General features: G+C 40.3%; 1 protein-coding gene across 5 annotated transcripts in view; it reads left to right on the forward strand.

Moving 5' to 3' along the window:
• Positions 1 to 12,188, forward strand: part of slc12a7b (solute carrier family 12 member 7b) — a 33,602-nt gene continuing 21,414 nt past the window's right edge. For 4 of the 5 annotated variants that reach the window (XM_088282337.1, XM_088282338.1, XM_088282341.1 and 1 more), the window contains exon 1: positions 1 to 289. In XM_088282337.1, the coding sequence (XP_088138463.1) occupies positions 88 to 289 (202 nt within the window). In that variant the 5' untranslated portion in view covers positions 1 to 87. Of the gene's footprint in view, positions 290 to 6,455; positions 6,798 to 12,188 lie in introns of those variants that run through there. The other variant, XM_088282339.1, reaches the window with a different exon arrangement.

The following is a 12,188-nucleotide window of genomic DNA, read 5'->3' on the forward strand; positions in this document are numbered from 1 at the left end:
GTTCACTGTTGTTTCCACACGCGTCGGTCGCTGACTTTTCCCCCTTCATTTGGGGTACAAAACAAGGCGACAAAAAAGGGGAACCACATGGGCGACAGATTCGTGGTCGTCCCGGTTGACGGGGGAGGAAAGCTCGCCGAGCGTTCGGGGTCTGTTGAAGCGACGCGGCAGACCGGCAGCGATGGCCGGGAGGAGGAACCGGAGTTGGAGGAGGACCCGGTGTTCGAACCGCAGGACCCCCACGCCGCAGTCCCCATTCTGGAGTACAACAGGGAACCCAACAAGTATGGTGAGTCAATCGGGACGTTACAACAGTGCCGTGCCCCACTTCTTATCTCTTCTTGGATTATCTTTTCACTTGGGCATGGTTTATCTTTTTGCATTGTGGTATAAAAAAAGTGTCACGCGCTCCGGTAGATTTCCGTTATTTCGTTGCGCTGAGGCAAAACAAAAGTCAGCACAATGTTTAATGTATTTGTGTTAAAGTCAAAGCAACTGTATTAAACCATACGTTTTACCCAAACCCAAATAAAAAAAATAAATAAAAATAAATAAATAAAACGCACTTGTTCTTTTTCTGCGCGACACGAGGTCCAAAAATTAAATTGCGCTATACTCATAAATACTGTTAATTTCCCATTCACACGGTATGACCTGGGCCAAGATCTTCATAATAAAGGTGTCTGTCAAAATATGAACTGACGTTGTTTTACTAAATATATTGAAACACGCCATTTTTTTTATTGATTAAGGATGATCACATTCATTCAAGAGCTGCTACGCACACTGACTACTCCCTTCAAGCGTCAACCGTCATCAATTGAAGCAAATAAAGAGCAGCAACTATTTACAACCACACTCCAAATATTTTCTTCTACTTCTTGGTGTAGAAACAAATGGTTAGTTATTTCCTTTTTTAGTTCTTACATTAATTTGACATCAGACGTCCAGTTGTATATGTTGCTAAAGTCTGTCATCAACATGACTGTTTTTCTTCATTGGCTAAATTGAATACAAATGGCGAGAATACAAACATTTGCAGCAAGTGGAATTTTCGGTGTAAACTCTATATGCTTACCATGTAAACTTGTGTAGATGGGCTTGATGTGATCATCTCAAACATGGCGCCCGTCTGCTCAGTGTAATTCCATGTATAGAATTGCATTATAAATCAAATTATGTGCCTATTAACTAGATGGCTGTGGTGGTTATGCAGTTCACTCAAACATTTAGAAAAATAATTTCATTATAAATGTATTTTAATCTCTTTGCATGCATTGTCTCTTAATTTTATAGACAGGAAAATAAAATGCCCTGTAAGTGTATACACCCAAAGTTGCATTATTTTAAGAACCAAAAGTTCCTCTTCTGAAATATAACAAAATATAAATAAATAATATATAACAAATATCTAAATATTGCATTCATGCGAGGTGTGTTGCCAGGGCTGCAAGAGCCATAGAAACAAAAATGAGTCAATAAACGCTGGTCATCAATTAAAAGTGGAAAATCTTTTTGATTCGTGTTTGTGGGGAAATTGACAAGTGTTATTAATAGGATTAAGTGGTTCTGAGAAAATGGAAACAGTTGATGAAAACACATTATTGACTGAATAATAATGGCTTGTGATTCAAGTGATTTCCCTTTTGAAACGTTTTATTGATTTTTCCTGTTCCTTAGTCTTGCTCGGCAATAAAAGATTAAATTGCCACATACAAGTGTCTCAATAGAAATGTATTGAACTGAAAACATAATGTTGCTTTCATTAAGTTATCAAATCAGAAAACTGATACGTTAAGTAATTAACTTGGCATTGAAAGACAAACTGTTTCAGTTTTCAAGCCACAACATAGCATGTAACACAAGAGGTAGTTGAACTTGCGTACATTTCCTGTTACGTATGTAAGAGCAATATTTTCTACCTCTAACCTGCACAGCTGTATAACGAGCTAAGTTTACAGTATATTATGTCCATATGGGAATGACTTAGTGTATATGAAGTAGTGTCTTACCAACCTGTAGACGTGTCATGGTTGCACTGATTGGGAGATCAGTGCCGTTACTAGAACTTTAAAAAAAAATGCACCGATACCATGACACCATTACCACTTGAAAACCAGACATAAATCTTACAGGCAGGTGGAATAAGAGCTCTGTAAGCTATGTGAAGATGCTTTAAGGCATACATGGATTACACAGAACATTATGTTCTATAAAATGGATGATGAACTCAGCTTGGGCAGCCATGAAATCGACCCATCTGCCTATCGCATAGTTCTCGGGCCTTGTCTCTCTCTGCGTTGCTCGGCTTCAGAGCTAGCCGCCCTCTTTTTACAAAGCTGGGGTATCGGAGGTCTCTAGTCTTTTATTTCTTCTTCGTCTCGGTCATTTGTGAGTTTGTTTCTGAAGAATATTTGATCGGAATGAGACACATCCGTCCATCTTCCTCTCAACTGCCTGACATATTTAAGCATCTGTATTAGGTATTTGTGAGTACTCGAATGTAAGTATGTGTAACTCTGGCTAAAAAAAAAAAAATATTTCTACTTTCCTAAACGAAACCACGTCGCCATGTTTCTCTTTGTTGACTCATGGAGTTATGATTAGCTAAATTCAGCTCATGATCACTCTGGATTGCGGATCATAAATGTCTGTCACTGCCTCAAGTAAGCATTAAGTGTTCTGCATGTAGACCATCCCTTGGAGATTCAAAGACGTTCAACATATTGGAGTCCTTGGGGAAGAATAATGAATCCAAGGGACGTTAGTCAGATCGTGGACAAGTGGTTGTGTTACTAGATATGTTGGAATATTCAAGTTATGTAACTGTATGCAATTGAAGCTGCACATTATGTTTGCATGCATGCATGTGTGAGTATTCCTATTTAAAAAGGCATGCACCTTTGGTGTCATGTGCTGACCTCTGCTTTATTTGGAGCCTAGCAGTCAGCACGCCAACTGGGCTCTGGCATCCACTTTATCTGCTTTTGCGAGGCCTCCCTTTTCTGCACGGCATTCATATTCCGTTTGTTTTCGTTTTAATGCAAAATTCACAAGTAGGGTCCGCCCAACCAGTGGTCAAAGCCATTTTCGGTAAATAGTCAGAAATTTGTGTTTTAGGTGGTCAATGTGAAAAAGGATGAGTTACTTTGTTCTTATGGATAATATAAAATTTGCCTAGACGTAATCCTGAGAAAGCCACATTACGATTTCACAGAGAGTAAAAAAATGGCAATTGGAACAGAATGCAGCTAATCAGTGTAAAAATTGTCATCTACCATATTTGTGTCATATATCCTCACACATCGACCTCACACACTATTCGATCTTTGCATTGTGTCACCACACCAGAAGGAGAGAGAGGGTATGAAGAGAGGTATAAATATACTTCATAACAGATAATGTGATTAAGGCTTCAAGGCTTTGTCGCGTTTGCTGCATGGTGAAGAGAAGTTATTAATAACTGCAATAGCAAATAGGGGCAGTAAGAGTTCCGAGGCTGTTTCGGCAGTGGGTATCAGATGTCACAAATGTGTAGGGACGTGTATCATGTTCTGCTTGTGTATTACCGAAGAGGCTACGGCTCGCTCTCCTTGCCCCCCTCTTGTCACGAGCTGCTGCTGATTATGGGTGCGGTAAAGTCACGCCATCATCGTCAAAGTTGAAACTCAAGCTTACGGGTGTCTGCCTAAAAAGAATTATAGCCGAAAAATACGCAAGACAGACCCGTTTTTTTAACACTGAATGGTAAAATTATTCCCAGATTAATTTTAGTACCTCAGGGGCACTGTAATGTCATGCAGGGGTTCCTTCCTTGTATTATTTGTCCGAAGTTCCTTCAGGTGTGGTCCATTTGTGTTATTTTTGGTCTACAAAAACGGAGGAATAAGTCAACGGATGTCATTCCTAAAAAGTAAATGCCAATGCTACTGCCAAAAGTTAATTTCATTAGGCGTTACCTTTCAATGAGTTGTTAAATCATATGTGTCAATTTACCTCAGCTAAAAACACAACGAGAAACAGTCAACTGAACTGGTTGCATCGCAAGCAGGTGACTGCCAGTGCCTATTTGGCCAGTTATGCTTGTTTTCACGCTCCCTTTCCATGAGCAATTTGCCAGCCATGGAACATTTTAGAGGGGGATGGAAACTAACAGGCTCAGTCACCTATTCCCAGTCTGGGATTTGGAAACTCTGACAGACTAAGAGAGAAATGGTCGGAGTAATCCCATGTAAATCAGCCAAGTGCTGGAATAATTTGTTTTTTTAACCCGGAGGGTATGTCTGGTTTACAAACATCTCATGTGGGCTGGTCAGTCCAGGAATGATTGCGTTTATATAGCCACGCTTTGTCATGGTGACGCAGCACGTTGTTGTATTTCCATGAGTGTTCACAAGAGGGCAACATAGTATCAAGACAGCTAAACTGTAGGATGTTTGAGATGACACTAGCAGACCAGGTGTGTAACAGTGTCCTTGTGGTTTGATGAATTAAATTAGTTGGTAGTTTGTAGTAATACATGCAAAAGAAGCAAGAAAGAACACGTAATTGTTGGTGTGGATCCAGACTGACCCGAACCCGAACCTCATACATTGAGGGATTACTTCTCACAATCTGCTTGAATTAGTGCCAAGTGCAGCAGCAATGGACAGGATCCATTTGAGAAAAAAAAAAAAAAGAGTGGCAAATGTGCTTTAATACCACCTACAGGACAGAAGAGGAACACCCGAAAGGAAGGAAGACTGAAGAGGAAGCAGTGTATCATGATGTAACAAACATGTTAGATAGTTTACGCCTTGGTAGAGTATCAATCAAGTTTGGAGAAGATGAAAGTTATTTTCTTATTAACTAACATGATGTAAGAAAGATTTGTTCGTGTAGTTATCACTGGCAGACAGAAGGGCTGCACAATTTTGGAATAATATATTATATAATCAGTTTAACGGCTGAGTTCTTGAAATATGGCACATCCATACACGTCCAGGTCCATCATCTCGAAGAAAGAAGTGGGATCATTTATAACTTCGTCACTGCCAATCTTCATGATCATTTTTCCTCTGCTCGACCTCATTATTATTCCTCATGTTCTATAGCCCCCACCCTTCTCTTGACTTCATTGATCTAGTAAAACGTCATCCTGTGGGAGAAAAGCGGAAATGGGAGTTGCTTGTTCTTGATGTCCAACCGCAGCCATAAGCAAAACAAGATTTACACTCTCTTCCATTTCCTTAAAATGTTCTCTCTCACAAAGTGCTGTTTGATTACTTGGTGGGAATCTCAAGACCAAAATGATTTCACTCTCTACCCATAAACAAATGAAACATATGATTGTCAGCTGATGAGTTTCAGTCTGAGCACTGCTTAAGGCCCCCGAACCAACAAATGGAATTGAACTGGACAATTGAGATGGCTTGTATGCTCACAATGACTTTTGGATCTTGTTGCGAGTGTTTTGTGAGCGAGCAAAAAATACTGACTTACTCATTAGTCAATGCATTGCAGACAAGGCCACAAGCTTTACAACTTCATGACTTTCCTATCTAGTTTCAGTGAGGTAATTAGTTGTGAGAGGGCCATCGGCAATGTAGCAGTTCTCATATTGGACTTTTGGGAGGCTGTTATGGGCGAGTCCCACTAAATCAACTCCTCAGAATCACCCCAGGGTTGATATTGACCACTCAAGGGTGTAGTCTGCTGGGCTAGGCTTCCTAATGTGTAAGGCAGGTTTGTGCAAACTGTGGCCCGGGGGCCACATGCGGCCCGTTAGACGTTTTAATCCCGCCCGCCGAACTTCAAAAAAATTAAGTTAATAAACCATGTTAAGGTTTTATTTTCTAAATACTGTGGGTTTTCAAAGACATATATATATATTGTTGTAATGCTTTTGTTCACTTTTATTTAAAATTAAATTTAATTATTTTTCTCCGATGAGGTGAGCTTACCAAAACACTCTTTCCGTCTGCTCCTGGTCCGGCCTCTCTGTCAAATTTTAAAACCCATTGTGGCCCGCCAATCAAAAAAGTTTGCCCACCTCTGGCGTAAGCGGTTTAGGAAATGGATGGATGCATTCATTGGTAGCCATATGAAATCTAGTACAAGTAATGCACAACTTACAGATTTGCCCTGCCCGCCGTTCAAATGCATGTGGCGTCAGATAACACCACAGAGGAAGTGAGGAGACGTTACACTCAATGTGTGTCCTGGAGAAGGAAATCTCCCTCTGTGGAACGCTCTGGACTTCCTTCTTTCTTTGAACAAATGCAGGCATTGCCGGCCGCTGCCCTCAGGCACAGAAAAGAAATCACAGACATGCCCCCATACACACAAGCACACATGTGTTTCATGTTTTTTGCTTGTGTGTGTGGGGGTGTGTGGGTGTTTGTGTGTGTGTGTGTGTTTAGGTACTGCCCCCTATAGGGGCGGGTCAATCCTGGTCTTCCTTATTTGGATAACGGGGTTGTGGATTTCACAGCAAATAGCAGCAGTCTTCTAGGGAAAGACAAAACTTTTGAAGACCCTGGAAATATTGAAGTTGAGTAAAAAAAAGGGAGCAAAGATAAAATTGAAACCAGCTGGACGGCCGAAGGGAGTGGACCAGCAATACAGCAAGAGGCAGAGACGATAGAGATAAAGCTGTGGCAACAACAGGGAGACATTGAGAGGAAGCACATGGTGTAAAATGCCTACTAATTTCACTGTAGTCCCTGTAAAGGACAGCTCGGGAAAAGCAAAAGAGAGGGTTGAAGAAGAAGATGGGAATGAAAACAATGAGTTGACGGAGAACGAAGACGCTGCAGGTGAGAGCAGATTTCTTTTCTTTGGGATGGATGATGAATTGCAATTACGTCAAGATAAATGAGTCATTCTGATTTTCCAATTGATGTCATTGCCATGTTTAAAGCTTTTTCCACATTCTGAATTTATGCAGACAAAAAGGAGTTTTTGAAGTTTTAGTTCTCGTTGTTCAAGGTGTTGGGGAAATACTCCTTCCCTTTTTTCGACCCTGCTCGCAAGTCATTCATGTTTTTCTATGGCTGTTTGTCTTTGATTTCAATCTTTGCTTCTATACCCCTTCTCTGCTCATTTGTCACCATACTACAGATTCCATAGTGAATTTCCAAAACTGTAAAGATAATCTTCCTCAGTCCATCTCCCGTGATATTGGGGACCTTGCTCTTTTGAAACTTAGGGGAGGCAAACAAGTTGCTATCAAAACCTTTTGCATAACGTCTTGGTTCAGACATGACACAATCACATTCCAAGAGTTCGGGGTCAAGATAAATGATACACATGAATACGAGAACCTCAAATTAAACACGGAGCGAGGTCCTTGGCATACTATTGACTTAGAATCGGTGCAACCAACCTAAACTACTGCGTAACATGAAATATTTGTTCAAGACAGTGTAACATAGGATTGTTGTTGTCAAAGTTGTCAGATGCTCAGTGTGAAGTATTTACTTCGATGCCACAATTACGGCTTCCCGCTGGTTGAGGTTTTTACAGACTCCAGTTTATTGTGACCATACAGGGGAGAGCTGCTATCTAATTTAGTTTGCCTCCTTGTGTCGCTGTTGGAATGAACACCAGATATGTTACATAAGCCCCCCCATAGTGGAATTATACTCCAATCTAACTTTTAGCAAAACAATCGTTTCGGATCCTGATCGTAAAAGCGAAATGAGATTTGAGAAAGATCCAAGGGAGGGTCTAAAAGCATGTTGGTGCCTCGTGGGTATTAGTGAAGGGTGGAATGGTCGTTAAATAGCAGTTTCTGCTATTGATTTTCCTACTGGCTGGCTTCCCGTTGGCTGAGTAGGGGGAGGTGAGGCACCACCCTCATGATGCATATACAGAACAAGGACAGTTTTTCCAGTCTTACTTCTTCTTCCCTCATTGTCTTGTTCCCCCCTTTCTGCGTAGAGTTTTTGTCTTTGCGCCCATTGATGGTTCTGCTCTTGGAAATATATAAATGTTTAGATACTACATTAACCAGAACGGTTGGGGCGAGAGTTTCGACAACAGATGACTTCAGGCAGGGGAGTTACACCCTGGACTGATCAGTAATAAAACACACCTCTAAAATAAACATGTCATTGAAAATAAAAGCTTTCGATGTGGTCAGAAAGTTGACATCCAAGCAACAGGCCTGTTTCTTTAGACTTACCCAGACCCAATATTGACAAACTTGGCTTCTCTACTCACATCAAGCGTCATTGAAAAATGGTGTTTTACGGATAAGATCACTTTGAGCAATCACGTAAGCATCTCGACTCTCTTAGAGCTAAAGGTAATTACATTTATGTCATGCAATTATGTTTCAGTCAAGAACACAATTCCTCTGTCCATTGGTCCATCTGCCCTTGACATGCGTTTCCTGTTTATATCCCAACCAAGTCTGGTTCTGTTTAACACCGTCTTTCATCACGTTTCTGCTTTTTCTTCCCCTCTTGCTTTCCTCTCCTTGGAACATTTCCTTATTAAATGGGTTGCATTTGTGTTCTGCTTTACCTGAAGCAAATAGTGATGAATTACTGATATATGAATTTAAGAATAAATAATTCCACCGATGCAGGGTTCTAAACAACGGAGCAGGCAACCATAAATGGTTTCTATAATTATTTATTCAAATTGAGAATGACAAAACGGAACAGGAAGAAAAAAAGGAAACAAATTCCCCAATTAAAAATAAAAGAAAAAAAACGTAGCCTCTTGTTTTACAATTTGAGCATGTCAACATACTTATGCAACTCAGAATGAGGGCAACAAAATCAACTGCTCTTCCAATTGTTTTACCCAGCCGGCATCAGCTGATTGTTCGGCTGCCAGTTGAGTTTAATTTGATGCCACGCTACATTAATTTATTCAAAATGACACATTATTCATTGCTACATGATCTGCAGGTCTTATTCTCCAATATTTGAGATTTCTGGCTGCGTACTGAGCAAAATCGCAATCTTCCTCAATATTTGGTACCAGAGTCATTTCAGGGACAGTTGCAGCTGCATGAAGTACTGCCTGAAATAACGTTTCGTCTTCGTATTGTTTGTCACATGGAACATCTGGATGCTCCACTCACATATACGTACAAATGCAAACTTCGGTATCAACATGAAACAAAGCAGTTTAGACCTGGTCATGACTCACGTTCTGTACAATGCAGCACCAACATATTTGCTCGAAATCACTGGGGAAGTCCCGTTTCTGTTCCAGTTATATCAAATTCTGTTCCGGCATGATGTGACTTTTTTTTCAGTTTGAAGAGATCATATCAGGCATGACAGAACTCTGTTTGCCAAGGAAGAAGTTCCGTGGTCGTCAATTAATGATATTGCATGTAGGTTGTGTAACCAATACATTTCCTCAGTTGGAAAAAGCAAATTCCTCAGGGTTGCTTGGCCTCATCGGGGAATTGTATATGAAAAACGGAAATGAAAATAAAAATGACTATTCTTCCTGTTGGCGGTGGTAAGCATGTTAGAAGAAATAAATACTATATGGAGAAAGACTATACATATCACTGCCAAAACATAAGTATGCTGCAATTTAAAAAAAAAAAAAAGTCCAAGAGTCAAAAGGTTCAGCCTCTTTCTGACTGCTACTTCCTGTTTCCAAAACGCATAAGCCCCCCTCCCAGCCTCACCACCACCGGCTTCCTTCTGCCAATGTGCTCTGTGTGATAAGACCCACACACACTGTTGAGTGCTGTTTTGAATTTCACCATTTGAATTTCTCTGTCTAATGCTCTCTGCTGGCGGCACTTTGTGAATTTAAATTTACAATCCCTTCCCTTTGACTTTATGCGGCGCTAAAATTCTGAGCTACCTTGTGCCCATGAGGAACCACTTGGTGACCCCTGGCATACACACATGTACAATGAACAATTGCATGTAGCATTGCTAGCCGTTCAGTTTGTGTGATGCCTCAGTCAGGCCAGTCAACACAATGCTCAATGCATGTCATGTTAACTTTGCTTCGGCATGTTAACGCATAAGGACACCATGGTAAATGTTTTAAAACTCTTAAAATGCGTCAGTAGGAAGAGCGACCTCTAGATTAAAAAAAACAAAAAAAAAACAACACATCATCTTCCTCAGAGCTAATAATTAGACCAAACTGGTGCGGTTATTCCATCCCGTAAAATGGTTGAAAGAGTTAAATATAAATTCATCGTGCTATATCGAGAAGAGCTACGAGTGATTAATGTGACATAAAAGTCTCATTCATATAATTTTTATTCACCCAGCTAGTTAATATAAGTGAGAGTTATTTTCTCAGATGGCGTTTTATGTTGTTTTATATGTGCAAGTGCTACAGTATAATCTTTCACTGGCCCGTCCGGCAAGCATTAATTTTCTCGAGCCCTCTCTCCTGAGCCCGCCGTGCCCCTAACACAAAGCTCGGCCTGCAGTTAACACGCTGTGGCACATCCGCACAATGACTGCCTGGCGGGGGATTTTTCGTTCTGCCAGCATAACGCCATTTTGATTTAGTTCAATGTATTTATTGATTCAGAATCAGTTCAACATTAAAGCATCCATGTGCAGCCAGCTCTAACAACAGACTCCATGCGGTTTACTCGCTGTGGATGTTCATTTCAGGAAATATTTTAGATGAAGGCTTATATCAGGGGAATGACTGTAATGGCCTAAGTCATATTTTCACAAAAAAACGTTTGTTTGCCTTCAACACCTCTGCTAAAATTGGCTACATACTCAGTTAAATGGATAATTAATTTCTACCCCTGAAAGAAAATTATTAATGCAGTTTACATTTTAAAGCTGCTGTAGCATGAATGTAGTTCACAATTGTTACTCCACAGCCTCATCTCATGAACATACTTACTGATCATGCCTTCGTTTTCAAGTCACATTAATCCTACAGTTCAAAATCACTGTTGTCATATCTCACATCTAATGAACCTAAAACTCAGAAGAGACACCAGAACACTGTGGCATGTGTTACATAACTGTCAATGTTGTTTGCTTTAGGGTTTAAGGGCCGAGGATATCATTAAGTGGAACGTACAAACACATGCATTGCACTTACCCACAGAGAAATTACAGCCATCTGACATCAAACCAAGTGGAGCTTGATACGATTAAATCCTTCTTACTGGGTGATTTGATAGAACTTCTCAAAGCTCAAAAGCCTTGACACATCTAATGATACCTTCGGCAGATGTTTGCTCCTCACACAGGCTGGTGAGGTAGTGGACATTTTCATTTTTAGTTTACAGTGAGTTAATGCTCCTTAGCTGATATTAAAACATAATAATTAATATGCAATGCATATTTCCAAAATGTCCAAACTCTAACTGATGAGTGGTCATAACGAACTATTTATTTTTTTAAAGCCGTGTTCTTGTCGAGGGCCCTGGATTCAAGGCTCAGTGTCTTACTTTGAAAACAAGCCAATGTAACCCAGCATGGTGTAACACACTCACCTGACTGATCGGTAGCCTGTGGCCAGAAGACTGAAGTCCACATTCAAGGAGTCTGTGGCTAAACGTCAGGCTTTGCTATGTACTGTAGCCGCGGTGTGGCTTCTGTGTTTTATAAAAAGTTCAGGATTAGCCTAATCTGGTTAAGTGATTTGAGTCCACTTCACATGCTCTTAGACAGACAGATTAATGAGCGGCTAAAACAAAAGTAGGGTCATCGAGCAGAGGGACGACTTCCTGGACTAGTCAGGTAGTCTTGTTTTTTTCCTACCCAATAATGTATTTAATGGGTTCATATTGTACTGCATGATTCAAGAAATTTGCCAATACTGACTTACTTGAACAACACTACAATTATATTTGTGTTATTCTTTGAATCTGTCTGTGATGTGCAGTTTGACCTCTAAGGTCAAACACAATACGCTCTGTGATGCTTCGCGACCTTCGGTTTGATTTATTTTCAAATAGAACATTTATTATCAAACCGATATCACCACTTGAAAATATTTAAAAAAAAAAACAATAAAAGACAATAATAATAGCAGCTAGCCAATTGGTAGCTAGCTAGCTAAAGGCTTGCGCTAGCAGCTAACACCTTACTCATCTGCCTGAAGTCTCGAAATTGTCAGTGCTATAAGTTTGGCTATTGACAGTCAACGTTTGGTTAAATGTCGCATTATGTCTTGTTGCCATGAGACTTAATGCTGGACAATTCATTAGGAACTGAAAAATCTTGCATTCTAAT

The sequence above is a fragment of the Idiotropiscis lumnitzeri genome, chromosome 19, assembly GCF_059441095.1.
Source record: "Idiotropiscis lumnitzeri isolate Australia: NSW breed Sydney's pygmy pipehorse chromosome 19, RoL_Ilum_1.0, whole genome shotgun sequence".
Lineage (NCBI taxonomy): Eukaryota > Metazoa > Chordata > Actinopteri > Syngnathiformes > Syngnathidae > Idiotropiscis > Idiotropiscis lumnitzeri.